We start from the raw sequence: 17,465 nt of genomic DNA, 5'->3' as shown, positions 1-17,465 counted from the left end.
CACTATCGCATCCAGGAGCCGGACTTAGTGCAGTGGTTAGGGCAAGTGCAAGCTTAGTCCGCTTGATTCTGGCTACCCAACTTTCTTTATTCTAGGCAGATTACTATGACATTGAATAGCACAGCTTGCTAATAATGTGTCGGCTGCACCAAGGCCTATTTTAATGAGTTATGAACAAAATATTCGCCATGTGGTAGATGGGTGGAGCCATCTGCTGTAAACACCAAATCACAAATGTTTTCTTTTTAACAATCTAGAAACACTTGTGATAAAATTGCGTGTTATTGGCAAGAAAACAGCGTTTTCAGTAAACATGTGCACTCGCAGAAAATAAAATGCCTCAAAGCATGAGAACAGCTGGTGTACGAATGGACTGCCAGCAATGGTCCAGTGCTAAACGATGCAAAGAAGCTGGCTTCTCCGCAATGAGGGTATGCTTATCAACGATGTGATCGCACTTAGCCAATAGAGGCGCGAGCGCCGCAGGGAAAGCAAACACGCATCTCTAGGTACTTATACAGTAACACTACTACTGACTAGCGTGGAGAGACCCCACTTTTGCTGCCGGTGTCACCATTAAGAGAGTGTTGAATATATCAGCGATTTAAAATTGACGGCAGTGAGAGCTGCCAAAATTAGAAGCTATGACTCAGATTGTAATCACATTAGAAGCTAAGATACAGGATTGGCTCTGCGCCGCATATTTCTTATTTTTAGCACCTGTCACATCACTCCTTTTCATCAATACTACACGGACCTTTTTTGTACATTTTGTTTGGGGCAACAAGTAAAGTATCAAGCATCGTACGGCGTCGACGTCAAATCTCTCGATCACGGCCGTTAGTGGAGTTCTCACAGAGTTTCCAAATGGCCCGTGTGAAAGTGACTTTTTAGCCGCACAGTCAAAGGGCAACAATTCTCTTGAAAAGAACATTAGAAGACGTTAACAGACCCAACAATATCACTTTTTTGTTTGTTTTTCTTTTATTTCTAAACCGCACATTTGGCTTCCTTCTTGATACTGACCAGTGGCTGTTCGTCTGGTCATGGGTCCGCTCAAACTGGCAGGCTCCTGAGATATTTTTGCCTTTTCCAGGCACAATAACGTTGCTGATTTTGACTCCACCGCCATCAGCCCAACGACGTCCAACGCATGACAAAAGCCTCTCCCACTCACCTTTAATTAGCCCAGTCCAGCGCCAGTTACGGTCACCCTATCCTCACAAAATGTATTATCTTCTCTCCTCGTTACATTATTTGCCAATGTTCATTTCATCTTCTCGATTTGATATCATCAACTCACGCTTGTTCTCTCACACACTCTGCTCTCTTCTTGTCCCTTAAACTTGGCCTTTCAAGACTCGATGCGTTGTCCTAATTTTTGTTTCAAGCCTATTCTTTAGCCTCAAAGTTTCTGCCGAATAGGTTAGTACTGGCAAAAATATACGTAGGTACTGAATATTTTCCTCTTAAGAGATACTGGTAGGCTTCTATTCATAAGGGCGGCGGATCGAACTAGTTGGTGCACGTTTGACATTTTTCGAAAGCGTTAAAACAGCACGGACAAAGAAGGAGCAGACAGGGACGAGCGCTATTCATGAACTGAGAGCACCTATCCAATGCATTCCTTTATAATTTGTCTTAACGCTTCCTTTTTTTGTTGTGACCTGGCAATTCATGACATACTACCTCGCCAGATAATTGAACGTCATGGTGACGTCGCCATACATTGAGGGTACTAATTTCGCGTGCCCGTCACGTCGTCAAATCAAGCGCAGTGCATTTGGCACCTGAAGATCTCGATGTAATATACTGGGACGTTCAGAAAAAATTCAACGCCAGTTTGAGTGGTGTCAATGAATAGTATTTTCCTCCCTGTCCTCGCCATCTAAGCGTAGTCCAATGGACGTAGCTTTGGCACAACTGGGAACATCCAGAATGCAACGAGGGTGATGCTCGACCAATACGAGCGCGTTTCGAAAATGGTGGAACAACCGGGAAAATTCCTATTAATTCTCACTGAGGCTGCATTTACACATGTAGATCTTTTTTTAAAAAATCACATAGTAGCCTGTTGCTTTTCATGAAGGAAGTTTGGAGCTTCCTGATACCTTTCAGATGCAAGTTTTTACATTCGCATTTAAAGAACATTTCTCAACGCAAGGTCATTTCAAACGATGTTCGATTGTTGATAGAAAAAAATGAACGGTGTTACAGTGGCTATATTCACAAAGGTGTTCGTACTTATATCGGGTGACGATTCGCTATCAGTCCGTTCGCAAATTAGGTTGACCAGCGCACGGGTCCACCCAGTTTGCGCACGAACTGCTTTCTGGTTCGAAACTCAAAAAGTTTTGGAAGTGCCACTTGTTCAAGCTCCTGTATTCTTATCTAAAATACGGCTAGAAATTGAGCAATCTGGTTTCTTATAATGAAACTTTGCAGGCATACAAGCAGATGACCAGGCCATTTCTTTTTTTTTTTTTTTGCGCTGTGAAACTGCGTCATAATCAATCCGACCTCACTGCAAAAACACAGGTGTGCATATTCTCGCATCGCTCTAGATGGCTTTTTCTGCGGATATAACACCAGAGTAAGCACACACCGCACGTTACCGGTACGTACAGCCGTTGTCAAAAGTAAAAATCCAAAGGTTAAAGTTTGTTTCTGAGCAGTGTAGTGTAGCATCCGTGGACGAGAGTTCCTCATACCTTCAAGAGATTTGGAACGCTAGCTGGCCATGCATAACAACCCACACTGCATGGTCCAGAAGCAAGCTCCTTCGGCTCTGTAATCTTCAAAGGCTGGACGTGTCTTACTAGTTCGAAATGTACGTTACGTATTGTTAGCGGACTTTCTTCCATAACGAGACGTAACGTTAATCGTCAAACGAGGTAGAAGGCAAAACTAACGTGTACGCGTCAACACCTGCACTTCCACATTGTGCGTAGTGTGCTCCTTAATCCCGATTAATGGGCACACTAATTTTAAGTAGCTAGCTCTAGTTCAACAGAGGTTTTCTCGAAATGCCGTGCACATTGTGCCTTGGGGAACAAAACTCGTTTCCAGGGCACTATATCAACACCCATACCGGTGCTGACGTGGCACGGAGGAGCAAGGCCGCGAGGTACGCGTGCAGTCACTGTGCGATCGACATAGCCTATAGGCGACGAGTAAAGCTTGTCTAAACTCGACATCTGCAGCAAACGTACATGTGGGGCTTCTGTGAAGGGGATACTGGACGTAAGAGCGGAACAGACATTTTGGGGGAAAAGATTGTTTTTGTTACCGTCTCAGTAGCACATTCCTTTTGTTTTTCTAGATCCAGTACACGAGCGTAGCCCCGTTTTACACGTAACGTAATCTTCCCATACCTTTAACCACCAGGCTATAGTTTGCACGGCTTAAATATCGCTTCACGTTTGGTAGTGCTGTGTGCACTGACGCGTGACAGCGGTGTCAACACTGGCCACTGCCAAGGCCGGACAGGATGCCCTGTCACTAGGCTGAGAAGCAGGATTGATTGGTTGGGCGGCCAGAACATGACGGTGCGCAAGGCAAAGCTGGGAGTAAGCCAATGGAACATTTCCTGCCAACTGACTGTCGTCTGCTGTGGCGATGCATGCACGTGTATTGAAGTGCGCGCTGCTCCACGACTTACTATGTGCGGCAGACTGTCTCCGGGCGCCGTCCTCCTGCGCAGGGATGTGTTGGAGTTCGCGTCCCGGTTATAGAAGGAGCCGCAGAACGGGCACATGGCACGTGCCCGCGACGACACTGCCGAGATCCGGCAGGCCGGGCAGGTGAGCGACACGGCCGACTCCCGGCCGCCCGCCCCGTACGCGTCCATCGCGCGTCTGCGGCAGCCGCGGCCACCGCCTCCGCTGTTGCTAGTAACGGCCGTAGCCATGGCGACTCGCGCCACCAGGGCAGCCCGGGCCTTCCCGTGCCGCCGTGCCGCACGGGCCTTCCCGTGCCCGCTCCGTACCAGGAACGGCCTCCATCGTCTCGCTCACTGACTGTCGCCGAAAAACCGCCATCGCATGCCAGTTCTTTCGGTTCTCTCTTGCTTCCTGAAATGCGCGGGTGCTGCCGTGCCACCTCACGAAAGCACAGGAACTATTGCACATTTGCGTCATGTACCTTTGCGTTTACTGACATTCTATGTAGGCATTCTGCTTATTTCAGTCGACCTTTTATCGGGAGTCCATTAAGTGTCAGCGCGAAACATTGCAAAAATAGAGCTCAGCAACTGCCACAAGTTTCATCGTTCGAACTGTATATGGCGTCAAGAAAGAGGCAAAGAAGCTCATGCGGAACCCGTCGCGGTGGCTGATTGGTAATAGTGTTCGGCTGCTGAGCACGAGGACGCGTGATCGATTCACGACTGCGGCGACTGCGTTACAGTGGAGACGAAATGCGAAAGACGCCCGTGTGCTGAGCGATGTCAGTGCAAGTCAAAAACACCAAGGGGTCTAAATTAATTCGGAGCCCTCAACTGCACCACTTCTTTTTCTCTTTATTTCACTCCTTTTCACCTCTTCCCTCAATGTGCGGTTGAGGTGGAACTGTTACTGCGCCTTTCTTTTCCTCATAGCCAATTTCCTTTTCTCGCGTAGAATGTCAGAAAAGTGACGCATCAATCGGATGCGCGACGGTCACAAGACGCGCGTGGCCCCAACTTAGCTGCCGTCATGACGTCAGTTGAATAAAACAGGGGTTGCCGTCTCCCTTAGTTCCATTAAATAAACCCTCCCCTCCCTAGGGTGCCTGCGTAGCCGCACGTGCGCAGCCGGCGTCCAGTAAACCTGTATCCGCCTACGTCGCTACGTCTCCGCTATACTAAAGGCCTCTGCTATCTAATGTTAAACACAAAATCAAGCATACATCTGCTTGCTGACGATAAAGAAACTATACAGCTTGTGGCATATCGCGAGCTCTGAATGACACAGCTACTGCAAGCTGAGCTCTTGTTCTTCGCTCGCGTATTCGGCAGTGTGAATAGCTTGCTTCAAAGCACAGCAGAAGGGTGCACTGTTGAGCGTGTGTTCGTACTCCGATGATGGTATGTGGTCAAAGACGCCTTTCCCACACAAAGAGCAAGAGCAGTGTACTGTGAACTGAGGAAGAGGGGACGGGATGCAGGGAGGGAGGGAAGGAAGGGGAAAAGTTTCCGCTGCCTTCGTTGCGTCGCGTTCTTTCGTGCGCCCTTCACCGTACACAGCCAACCGCGCCTGTAGTCTTGGCCTAAAACTGCTCCTTTACGGTTAGCGCCGCGTGTCAGCGCTTGTAGGTCAGTGAAATAATAGTTATAGCAGAGCCATTTACGAAGGACAGTATGGCGATTCCTTGAAAGGAGAAGTAATAGAGGGCAACATAATCGAAAGGAGTTTAGATTTGAACAATCTCAACCGGCAGAAGCGGAAGCAAATATTCCTAAATGCACAACAGCGGGGATAAACGAAATTCCAATCAAGCTAATTAATGAATGTAGTCCAAGCATTAAGGAAATGTTTTAAAAGAATTGGAAACAGTCATATCATATAAGAAAATTCCGGACAGCTGGCGACAGAGTAGAATTAATTTTATCTATAGGAGAAATGCGATATACGGCATTACAAAATTCATCAGACCGATTATTACGATAACGGCAGTTACTTATAGGCTGGCAATGCCAGCAGTAAAATTTAAAAAGGTATTAAAAATGCAGACATAGAGAGTAAGTAATAAAGTACTGGAAGAACGTCAGAAGGGGTTAAGCAGCGGTAGGCGTTTAGATGATAACCTGTTCGTGCTTATTCAACGCATACAAATAGCTAGGGTCGCGAACGGACCTTAATTCATGGGAGCTCCTGCGGAGCATTCTCAGAGATGAAGGTATCGGTCGTGCGATAATAGAATTGCTAAATGAAATTTATCGAGATAATAGAGTTCAAATTGCCTGACGAGAGATAAGGAGTGCGACAACAGTTTATTTATTTATTTCCAGTAACTTAAAGACCTCATGGGGGCGGAGTGGACTAGACATGATTAACAGAAAAAGTCGTTCAATAGCGGTTTTGAAATGGCTGGGGTCAGAGCGAAGGATGGCGTCTGCGGGAGGATCGTTCCAGTCGATAGCAGTCCTAGCAAAACAGGAGTTGAGATGGGTCGTTGTTCAGGCATGTGGCGGCTAAACGGCCATGGTGTGGGTAATGAGGCTGGAGGTCCGGTGAATTGGCATGATGACTGCCGTGATAAATTATAAGGCATTATAGAATTTATGGAACAAGCAGTCTAGATATTTTTGCGCACCCTTGTAAGCTTGGAAGACCAGCATTAACATTTAGAGTAGACGCTTGTATCGCGAGGGTAAGCAGCGAAGATAAATCTGGCAGTACGGTTTTGACTTAATTCGATGGTAGCGGTTAGGTTACGATGATACGGGTCCCATAATGCGCAAGCGTACTCCTGTTTGGGCCTCGCAAGGGTTACGCGGGCTAGTTGTTTTATGCGAGAAAGCGCATGAGCTGAGTTACGTCGAAGGAAGCCAAGAGTGCGGTTAGCAACATTAGTAATATTTATAATGTGAGGAAACCATTTGAGACCGCTGGAAATGAGAACACCTAAATATTTCGAGGAGGGGACTGAAGAGATAGCGAACCAATTCAGTAAGTAGTTGTGGGAAGGATAGTACTGACGTGTGTGGAAGGTAATTAGAGCTGTTTCGTTAACATTCAGAGTCATTAGCCAAATTCGACACCATTCCTCGACTTTTTCCAGGTCGTTCCGAAGCGCTAAATTGTCAGTATAGATCACATATGGTACGGTAAATAACGCAGTCGTGGGCAAAAAATACGGACGTTAGAAGAGGTGCAGTTGGGTAGGTCATTAATATATTTGAGAAAAAGAAGAGGGCCTAGTACGGGACATTGTGGTACACCAGAGACCACAAGGATGAAGCTGGAAGAGTAATCGCTAGCGTAAACAAATTGCAAGCGGTTAGGGAGAAAATATTTGATCCAATGAAATACAGAAGAGCTCAAGTTTAATCTCGAAAGTTTTAGTAGGAGTCGCTTGTGAGGAACTTTTTTTTTTTTCGAAATCTAAAAGGAGTGCAACAACGGGAACAAAATTGGAAGTAACTTCGTTTAAAAACAATGCCAGCTGTGTGTCGCAGGACAGGCCTTTCTGAAAACCGTGCTCTGAGGTTTATGAAATGTGAGTAAATAACGTGTTCTATGAGTTTCTAACCCACAGTTATGAGAGAGGTGGAACGATATGTGTTACCTGGGCCTTTCTTGAGGACTGTAACTATCCTGCCCACTTTCCAGTCCTAAGGTGCCGTGCCGGTTGATACAGACTGCTGAAAGGTATGTGGTAGAATTTTGCTTGTTGCATGTTTAGTGTTTTTCAGAACCTTTGCATTGATGCCGTCAATGCCTGCAGATGACGTGAGTTTCAATGAATCGATAACTTTTGCGATGCCGTGAAGTGTAAAGTGACATGAGCCATTTTTGGATGATCTGAAATGGGATGATATTTATTTATTTATTTTATTTATTTACAATACTGCCAGTCTCAGTAAGAGACCGTAGCAGGTGGGCAATCAGTACAATATAGAGTTCAGTACAAGCAAGCTGGTTGAAAAACGTAAATGATTAAAGCAGGGTTGTTCATTATTTGTATGATAAATATGGAAAGAAGGCTACAAGAAAGTAATCTAGAATATAATCTCTCGGCTCCCGAGTTTTTTTTTTTAAGCGATTTTGATTGCCCCAGTGCATAAAACGGTATGTAATGATAGATGAGGATGCCTAAATAAATGAGTATAGGTTCGCTGATCTAATGAAATCGAGCAGTGAACTATGATGAGGTCCTTGTGTCCAAGCGGTGTATGAAGCACTATTGTCGGGCCAAAGACTCGCTGCAGCCAGGTGCCGAATTCGTGTCGGCTTCAACGCCGGGCAAACCCACAGCAGGTGGTGAATGTCGGCCTCAAGATTTCGGTTCTTGCAGACTGGACACCTGGGGCGGGGATATACACCTTCGAATTGCGGCCAATTTCGTGCAACGGCTGGAGTTAGGGCAACCCCGACCCAGATCCTCCGAAGCGCAACCTCCTCTGCACGGGTAAGACCACGGGGGACGGTTACCGCACACGGAGGGATTAGAGCACGTGTGCGGCGCCGCAGGTGTTCCTTTTTAAAAAAAAAAAGAGAGTGGTGTCATCCAGTGTTAGGACTCGAGGCGAAGACGAAGTTGGGGTCACAAGGTGGGTCGCAAAATCTGCACGGCTTTGCGAACTCAGGAGGTCTCGTGGGACCCACTCAATTCGTATTGGCTGCTGGATGCGTGCCGTGAGACGATGGATGTCCTAGCAAATGCCTGGGGTGCGACTGACGCGTCGTAGTAGGCGTACGACGTGAAGGGCGTCGGTGCGGATGACAATGCGAGCCGTGGGTAGTAGGGGAACGGCGGCCACTGAGCAAAGTGCCTCTAGAACGGCAAGCATCTCCGCACAGAAGGAGAAAGGAGGTTCTGGGAAGCGAAACCTGGACGTTTTGTTCAGGGCAGGCTTGCAAGGGCGGTAAATTGGCTCCCGGGTTTAATGCATACTGATGGTATTGTATTATTAGCTTACAGCCAAGGAGATTTACGGACAGTTAATAGTTGTGGACAAGAAGGAGACGGCTTAGGTTTTACTTTTAGCGCAAATAAGTCGGGCTTGATGACATTCAGCGATACCAGTGATCAGGAGTTTCAATATAAAGCCATCACATCATCAGATACCCAGGGCGGCAGAGTACAAATATCTCAAGGTATAGGTGAAACGATGGAAAATACATACATGAAAGAGCGCAAACAGTCAACTAGGGCGCAATGACGCAGAAATGCCGCGGTAAGGAAGCATAGAACGTTAGTGGGTAACAGGTGTGTAGTATTGAGAGGTATTTGGAAAGGAACAATAGTTTTTGTAATGCTGGCACGCCACAAGGATCCGTGCTGGGACCAGTTCTGAATTTAATCTTTATAGATAATATCGGTTTGGGTGGGACATTCAAAATTCCACTATATGCTGACTGTGTACTGAACCGAGACATAATTACCAGGTCGCCACATTTCGGCATGTTAAGTACTTAGTTGTTAATTTTTGGAATAATTTAACTTCAAACAGGCATGCTGATCCCATAGCTGTGGCAGGCGGCAGTTCACTGACCATGGCACAAACGTCCCCTTAGTACGAAGCTACGTTTTGACTTGTAAAGCCGACGTGTGAAGTTTAAAAAAAAAAAAAAACCTTTGCGGCCGGCCGATTGAACACACACCTGTTGTCCCACTTTAATACACCGTTGTCAAGAAAGGCGAGGAAAGGCTGTGAATACATCGGTACAGTAAATAACTTCTCAATAAGTACTTTTATTATCTGCTTTAAGGAAAAACTTACAGTAAGGAAATGGAATGTATCAGCAACTTCCTCAAGAAATCTCCACCAAAGCCCCTCACGCGTGACCAGTGGGCGCGAACAGAATAGCCAAATGGACACTTAATCGTCTGTTAACCACATGTAGCTGCAAGGAAGGGATGGTTTGCCATTTTAAAAATTAAAAACCTTGTACAAGCTGATGGACAAACAAGTGCTGAAGACCAGCTCCACCAGACTCCAGAGGGAGAAACTAGTTGTCTCGACGCATAGGCTCCCACCGAGAGCGCCACACAAAAGTCGCTATGCCCCCGTATCGCAAGATAAAAGCACAGGCAACACATTTGAAAGTGAGAAAAGAGCTTCGACCGCATCCCTTTCACGGGCCAATAAAATCATTATTAAGTTGCTCACGCAGTATCATGAAATCAAAATAACTTCGCGCCTTTGTTCAGGCGCTGAACGCAAGATTTAAGGTCTTTTTTTGCAGGCACGGCACGAAACAGTGTAAAAGTACGTGCACCCCACGCGTTCGGCATCGAAATGGTTAGAGTGTGTGTTATACAACGGGTGAGACACGGCTACGACGCCGAAGTGGGATCTCGGCGGCACACTGCCGCGTCGCACCGTGTTCGGCTTGACCTTGCTGGAGCGCGGCCTCCTGGCTACTCCAACCCGGCGGCAGTGGTGCGCGACGAAGCGGGGTGGCATCCGCCGAGCGCCGCCGGATGCGTAAAACATGAACGCTGGCACGTATCGACCGCGTTGGCGTGATAAGCCTGCCGATGGGCGCCCTTTGGTCCAGCTCTGGACGGACGCCCAGTGACCGGCGGTGGGATGCGCGGCATTCGGTTCCGCGAGAGCAACAGCATTGCATATCCGTGACGCGACCCATGTGGGGCAGCAGCGTTCGACCCCCAGTGCCGTAGAGGTCGGCTGTGTGCGCCCCCTCCGCTCAAGAAGTCGTCGATTTGTTCGGAAATTGACAGCGCGCCTCGGCAGCACTGGCCTGAGGCAGCGCATCAGTATTTTGTAAAGTGGGCGCAGCGACAGTCTGTGCATTCATGGCGCTTAAAAGCTGTTCGCTTCGCTGGCCACCTGTGTACTTTGAGTAAATTGGCATTGGCGATGAAAAAGTTGAAGACGAGCACAACTGGCTCCCTGAGTCAGTGGACACCTCAATCGCGCTTTCAGGTACGTGGCGGTGGTGCCCACGTGCAAAAAACTGCGTTTTCACACAGTATTTCATGCTTACAAGACTAAACCGCCAGTCATTTTTTTTTATCTTAATTGCAAATGTCCCTTCTTGGAATTGGAAGGGAGTACACTGTTTAGAGGTGCGAGAACACTAAGAAAGCGAGCGAGCGTCACTACACATGTGCATAAATTTTTATATCTTAAATCAGACTTGCAGATCGCGTGCTATAACTATGTCAGAGATGTGTAAGGGAGAGCTCTAGATGAGCAGTGAATTCTTTTCTTTTTCAGGAGTTGTGGCCGTTATTAATATTGGGACCCAGCTCGGCGGCCGGAACATGATGATCGCCTTCATTCGCCGCCTATCCTTTTTTTTTTTCTGCGGGAGAGCACAGTATATATTTGCGAAAAGGATAAACTAGAGAATCGCCCTTGTAGTTTCGCTTCTTCTATTTACACATTATGAGAGGGAAGGTTGAATGTTTCGAGAAACAATTAAGCCCGTCAGCTTTCTGCGCTTTTATATTGAATTTTCTTGTTTTTGAGGAAAGGATCGAAATGCAGTATCTTTACTTCTCTGTGGACACCTCAACCGTGCCGTAAGTGAAGGGAGGGAAGGTGGGAGTGGAAAAAGAAAGAGACAAAGAGGTGCCGTATGAGGCCTCTGGAATAATTTCGACCACCTGGGGATCTATAAGGGCACTGACATCGCACAGCACGCGGGTGCCTTTTACGTTTCGCCTCCATCGAAACGCGGCCGCCGTGGTCGGATTCGAACCCGGGTATTCCGGTCTGGTTTAACTAATTAAATTTTTAAAAAAAGTGCAGTTACGCGCGCGGTTAGGCTGAGCAAGAGCACTACGAAACGACCACAACGCATGCGAAGGGTGGCGTTCGCAAAATACCTCGACTATTTTCCACTCAGAAGGGAAGTATACAGTGCAGAAGAAAGGCTAACACGACTTTGGCGCTTTTACAGTATCGTACACTTATTGCAGGCACAGCCTTTTGCTAACAACCAAACATGGTTACAGGCATTACTTGGAATGCAAGACTCTGAATCGCAAATTTACAAGGGTTAGGAGACGCAGGCATTGTCATGTTGGCTGCAATACCCATGAGAACACATGACCAGTTGCCGGTCTGGACGCAGCGTCGCGGGAGCGCTCTTCCCCAGTCCAACTCTAGTCCGACTAGTGGCGTCTCGATGCCCATGCGCCTTGCGTCTAGGCACCCTAAGCACCCCAAGTCCAGCCGTTTTCACACCTTCATTCATAAAAATTGGTAATGAGGAAGGTAAAAGCGTAGCTGTCTCACTCTCAATGGGCACCTCAGCGTTCTTTTGCATTTCACCTCCACTGAAACGGGGCTGTGCCTGCAGTAAGTGTACGATACGATAAAAGAGCCAGAATCATGTTCGTCTTTCGCTCTGCGCTGTATACACGATTTTGTCGAACGTTTTTGTTGTTGTAACACTGAGATTTAGGCCCAGAACAGTTCCTGTTTGAAGAATTTGTACGGGCATGTTTTTCTAGCAATGCAATAACCCCAGGGAAAAAGAGAGGCATCAAATAAAGCTGGCGCGTCACTGCACCGGCGCCTTGTAAAACGCTGCGCGGAATGCTTTGCTTGCCACGCTGCCTTGTCAAAACCAGCGCGACACTCGTCTTCTGCGTCAGCGCTTTTTAAAAATGATCGCTGTGCGACACGCGTCGTATGCACCGGCGCCGGCGCAAACCTTTTCAAACCTCGCGCCATTGATACCGAAAGCGCTTTTGAGCTGGTATCATCATCAACACCCATGTATACTTCTGTTTTGAGTAGAAATAGTCGAGGTATTTAGCAAGCATTGTGCTTCGCATGTGATCAAAAACCCAAACACAGTATTAGTACAGTACTGCGCCTTCCCTTTCATCACATCCAACTATCTATTTCTAGTATCACTATAGTATAACATTTACTCCTTAGAGGGCGCGACAACTTCCACTGTTTATGACTTGTTTTTACGAAGCACAAAGGGTTAAATTAAAACTCCCTTAAAACTTTATGTTCAAAAATTTATCGCAAAAATAAATGAAGTATCTTAACAAGTTTTTCATAATCTTTTTTTTTTTTTTAGAGTCACTAGGTGACGCCACCAAACACTGCAGGCGAATCCATTGAAAGGCCAATCCGATCCTCAAGGAACAAATTTGGAGACGCGACACGGCCGACGCGGCAGTCTGAAACGGTGTGATAGTGTTTTACAGTGAATGCTCGTTACGTGTTGCATCATCTCCTACTGTTGTAAACGTCCCGATAGCGCTGTTCCTGGCATCCTGTAGCCTCAGTTACACTCCCAAGCAGCGCATTGAAACATGGGTGACCGGCCGATTGCGATGAAGTACTTCCAAATTGCTGGCGTTGTCAGTGCATATTGGTTAATATCAATATCACTCGTTTTTATCAACAACTCCCTGTTGTCGGACAAGAAGCGGAAGCTCGACGCCCCGCTATTCATCACGTTCTTCCAGTGCTTCGTGTCCTATATTTTGTGCATTATCCTGAGCTTCCTGAGCGAGAAGCTTCCGAGCTTATTTCGGTTTCCGAAAGTTAGCCACGACTTCAGCACACTGAAAACGCTGATGCCTCTTTCTGGTTTCTTCGTTGCCATGGTTACCTTCAACAACCTCTGCCTGAAGCACGTTGGTGTTGCCTTTTACACCGTCAGCCGATCTCTCACAACCGTTTTCAACGTGATGTTCACCTACTTTGTGCTGCGCCAGACGACGTCAGTTCCCGCCATCACTTGCTGCGGCGTCATCGTGGCCGGTTTTCTTCTGGGTGTGAACCAGGAAGGTCAGATGGGATCTTTGTCTGTGTTTGGTGTGACGTGTGGTGTGCTTGCCAGTGCAACGTTGTCAATGTACAGTATCTACACGAAGAAAATGCTGCCGCTAGTTGAAAACAGCGTATCGCTGCTCACCTTTTACAACAATGTAAACGCGATTATCCTTTTCTTTCCCCTAGTCATACTCTTTGGTGAGGTGCCTGTCATCTACAACTTTCCCTTTTTAGCCGACCCTGTGTTCTGGAGCCTTATGCTTGTTAGTGGAGTCTTTGGCTTTCTGATTGGCTATGTCACTATGTTGCAAATTCATGTTACATCCCCTCTTACCCACAACGTCAGCGGCACTGCGAAAGCTTGCACGCAGACAGTGCTGGCTGTAATCTGGTTCTCTGAACTGAAGTCTGTCTTGTGGTGGGTTAGCAATGGGTTGGTTCTCCTTGGTTCAGCAGCCTACACACGTGTGCGCCAGCTTGAAATGCTGAAGCACCACATGCATACTACAAAGCACGAGGCCAAAGCTGACAGCAAGGGCCCAGTCATAAAGGTCTGAAGCCAACCGTTCCTGCATGAGTTGCGAATTGCTCAATTCTGTTGTGCAGCAGTTGTGGCCTATTTACATAAGTAACATGATTGTGTTTCTTCAGGACAGTACTGTGAAGTGTATGTGAAAAAATTTTTGTCACGCAGGAGCTGGAGTAATTAAAAGTTTCATGTTTGTGTAAGGAATGCTGAACATGCCCAATTTATTTCCTCTTGGACCCTGAGATTCCCGTAAAGAGGAATATGTTGTGCTGCTTTTTTTCTTTTTTGACTTTGAGTCCTTAAGTTCTTTGTGAATCATATGTGTATGCTTTTTGCCCAATTTTTGTAGCACTTCAGGTGCAATGATTGGAGGCTGGCAGGCAGTTGAAAGATATGCTTCATAAATTTCTAGCTGTGAATCCAAAATCTGTACATGTGAGCACTGTGAGGTTAAGTTGCTTTCTCCCACTTGCTTGCTCTAATAGTTTTGCCTCAGTTTAAGGGGCACAGGTATTGGAGTGAGCTTGTTGTCATAAGTATTTCGCACTTTGCCTTATCATTTTAAAGAGTGACTGATGTCACAGTAGCAAAGTAGCATGATACATTCACTTCCTTATGTGTGGGTTTGCAGTATCGGTGTTGTCCTGGTTTTGTTATTGATTGATATGTTTTGTAGAGAGTGCAAGACATTGTTTTGCTGCTCCTCCACCACCCTTAATGGCCTAGGTCAATTTCAGTCTCAAAGTTTTCCTTTCACTACACATATTGTTCACCAAAAACAGTTTCATTACAAAGTGTTGCTGCTGCATAATCTCATCATTTTGGCAACCAAAATGCTGTTCATTATCCTATGCAGTACTTAATGTAATGTTCTCCTACTGCCAGCCATTAGTAGGCATGCTGATGGCTATCTATTATTGCTGAACACACTGGCAGGAGAAGTGTGCAGAAAGGTTTGATTGGAAAATGAGAAAATGCAGGGAGCCATAATGTAGAACAAGCCATCATGTTGGAATTCGTGTGTAGAATAAAACAGGATGCCATCTGCTTTGTATTCAGAAACAGTCACTTGTGCTCACTGCGGGTGAGCGAGTAAACAACTCTTCAAAATGAGAATGTTCCATGGCTGTTGCAGAGTTGCAGTTTGAATTCAAAGTGCTTGAACTTTCCTTGTCTGTGTACACATTTGGAGCAATTAGTCTTGCACAGTGGATGAGCAAATTTTCCATGTTTTCTCTTTTGATTTTTCTTTGTACGCCCATGCTGGCTGCACAATTTACTGTTGTCGATAATTGACAGTGTTATGTGAAGTTGCCTTATCTAGTCAAGTGTACTAAACCCTTTGTCAGTGTTTGGTGACGCACAGCTTTTTTTAATCCAATATGAGCATTGCACCTTTGTCATTGATTACCTTTTAATCTTTTTAAAAGTTTGTGCTCTGAACCAGTATTTGCACTGATGTCTCAGCTACTTGTTTTTTTTATCCATAAGTGTTTTTTCTTAGAGGGCTCGAAAAGTGACTGTGGATATTTTTTGATATTTTGTCTTTTTTTCTTCTTGAATGTCAAATTGTGTAGGCTGCGGACATTTTGTCATTCAAGAACCTCTGTTCGAAGGGGCAAAAAAATTGATGGTCTAAATGTTGTGCTAGAAATGGCTGTATGAGATGGCCTAGACGACTACAGACATCCAAATAATAATTCGGTATAAGTGGGAACATCTCAGCAAGTCAGCTTATCATGTCTGATCCTAGTTATGTAGAAAGGGACGTTTGCAGTGCTGTTAGTTGGATGGAAAGCTGTGGTGCAGTGCAATCAAAATATATTGCAAGAAATTAATTTTCTCATTGTATGTATGTTTATCTCTGCAACCCACGTTCCTGAAGGTTTTCTGTTGGCCAGAAATCCTTGAAGACTTTTTCCTTTGTGTAGTTTCTTTCATACAGTTTGGGTAACATTGTAAAATAAACTATTTGCTGAACTTAGCATTGCTTACTTGGTTTTTTTAGGCACTAAGTAGTGATTTTGGAAAAAATTACCACAAAAGTGCTCAGTACTATTTCACTGTCAAGTAAAATGCCATTTCTGTTTACAGTCCTCAGTACTGATGGGGCCCCACGCAGCCAGAAAAGAATTAACAATGCTTACGCTATGTTTCGTAATGCACTAAAGTGTGCATGCTATATAGCGTTGTGCACCCTCGTGTAGCATTTGCAAATGCCACCTTTGCTAGAATCAAGGCTACACAACCTCGACCTCTCCTCCCAGTTTCCACCCTGTTTTCCCTCACCCACACCTCTGGGAGAGCCCAGTGCATTGCCGCTGCAAGTAGCCCTCCCCTACCAGCTTCTGTCATGCACTTCCTGAGCCACACGAAACAGGGTTATTCATCATCATCAGTTGAGGAAGGTGTCTGATAAACTGCTCTCGCTGTAAAAGCATGACTTGTTCCCATTTTATAAATATGGGTACCGGTCAGAAGCAACTATTACCCTATTGCGCTTACTAGCAGCCGCTCTAGAGTCTGCCGCCACAGTGGCTTAGTGGTTATGGCGCTCGGCTGCTGACCCGAAAGACGTGGGTTCGATCCCGGCCGCAACGGTCGCATTTTGATGGAGGCGAAATGCTAGAGGCCCGTGTACTGTGCGATATGAGTGCACATTAAAGAACCCCAGGTGGTCGAAATTTCCAGAGCCCTTCACTGCGGCGTCCCTCGTAGCCTGAGTTGCTTTGGGACATTAAACCCCCATAAACCAATCCAATTTCTTTTCCCCTGTTCCTTTTTTTTTCTGTTTATTTAATTGGTATCAAGGTTCGCACTTGTCATTTTTGGCCTTGTCTGTTGCTTCAGGGCCCCCAAGACTTTCAGGAGTTAACAAAACTAAATAACAAGTGGTTATTTAGAATCCCAGTGCACAGGCTAGCTTGAAATTGTGTGCTTTTATCCTGATTATGTGCTGCAGAGTATTAGACTATCCTTGCTTGCCAGCAGTGTGATGTCAAGGGGTGCATCTAGGTGGGCAAAAGTGCCCATTCCAAATTGTTATTCTGACGGAATTGATATAAGCCCGTTTCACTGCCCTTGCTCATGTAATTAAAGCAGCCCCGGGTACCTCTTCCACCATGCTGACAGCAGTCAGATGTTTCGCCCACTACAACAGCTCCACATGTGCCGGTGATGCAGGCTGCAGGAGGTCTATTTGTCAGAAGCTTGTAGATTTCATAACCTTGCATCTTGGAATACCATTTGAGGCAATAGAATACAAAATGAATACTAAATCATTGTACATGTTATATAATACTTTGGTCTCGGCTAGTTGGTCCGTAGTCAAACAGTATGGTGCAACGAATAAAAAGCACAGGACAGGCATCGGGCCTGTGTTTTCTGTGCTTTTCTGTGCCCTTGTTCCCTTTTGCAGTGTGCTTTTTTTCATGTACAGCCTTTGTCAGAAATACAAAGCACAAGTGAATCACTTCTAAGCTATGTAGTGGAGTGCTCTGCACCCTAGGTGTC

General features: G+C 46.0%; 2 protein-coding genes across 2 annotated transcripts in view; one reads left to right on the top strand and one right to left on the bottom strand.

Annotated features, from left to right (window-relative positions):
- The window catches only part of LOC149350293 (putative E3 ubiquitin-protein ligase HECTD2), a 30,495-nt gene extending 26,616 nt beyond the window's left edge, over positions 1 to 3,879 (bottom strand). Inside the window, exon 1 of the mRNA XM_089576866.1 lies at positions 3,662 to 3,879. Coding sequence (XP_089432992.1) covers positions 3,662 to 3,850 — 189 coding nt within the window. The 5' untranslated portion in view covers positions 3,851 to 3,879. The remainder of the gene's footprint in view (positions 1 to 3,661) is intronic.
- An 8,895-nt stretch (positions 3,880 to 12,774) lies between these two features.
- Positions 12,775 to 15,936, top strand: nac (GDP-fucose transporter nac). The gene has a single exon (XM_089579299.1). The coding sequence runs from the start codon at positions 12,958 to 12,960 to the stop codon at positions 13,978 to 13,980; it is 1,023 nt and encodes a 340-aa protein (XP_089435425.1). The 5' UTR covers positions 12,775 to 12,957; the 3' UTR covers positions 13,981 to 15,936.
- The last annotated feature ends 1,529 nt before the right edge of the window (positions 15,937 to 17,465 follow it).

Source organism: Amblyomma mixtum, chromosome 3, assembly GCF_055824585.1.
Source record: "Amblyomma mixtum isolate Tamu chromosome 3, ASM5582458v1, whole genome shotgun sequence".
In the NCBI taxonomy this organism is placed as follows: Eukaryota; Metazoa; Arthropoda; class Arachnida; order Ixodida; family Ixodidae; genus Amblyomma; species Amblyomma mixtum.
The sequence above is the reverse complement of the archived record's forward strand: the minus strand, read 5'-3'. Positions and strand labels throughout refer to the sequence as shown.

Excerpts from the sequence above, each read along its gene's own strand:
- nac (XM_089579299.1), top strand. The coding sequence starts at position 12,958 with ATGGGTGACCGGCCGATTGCGATGAAGTACTTCCAAATTGCTGGCGTT.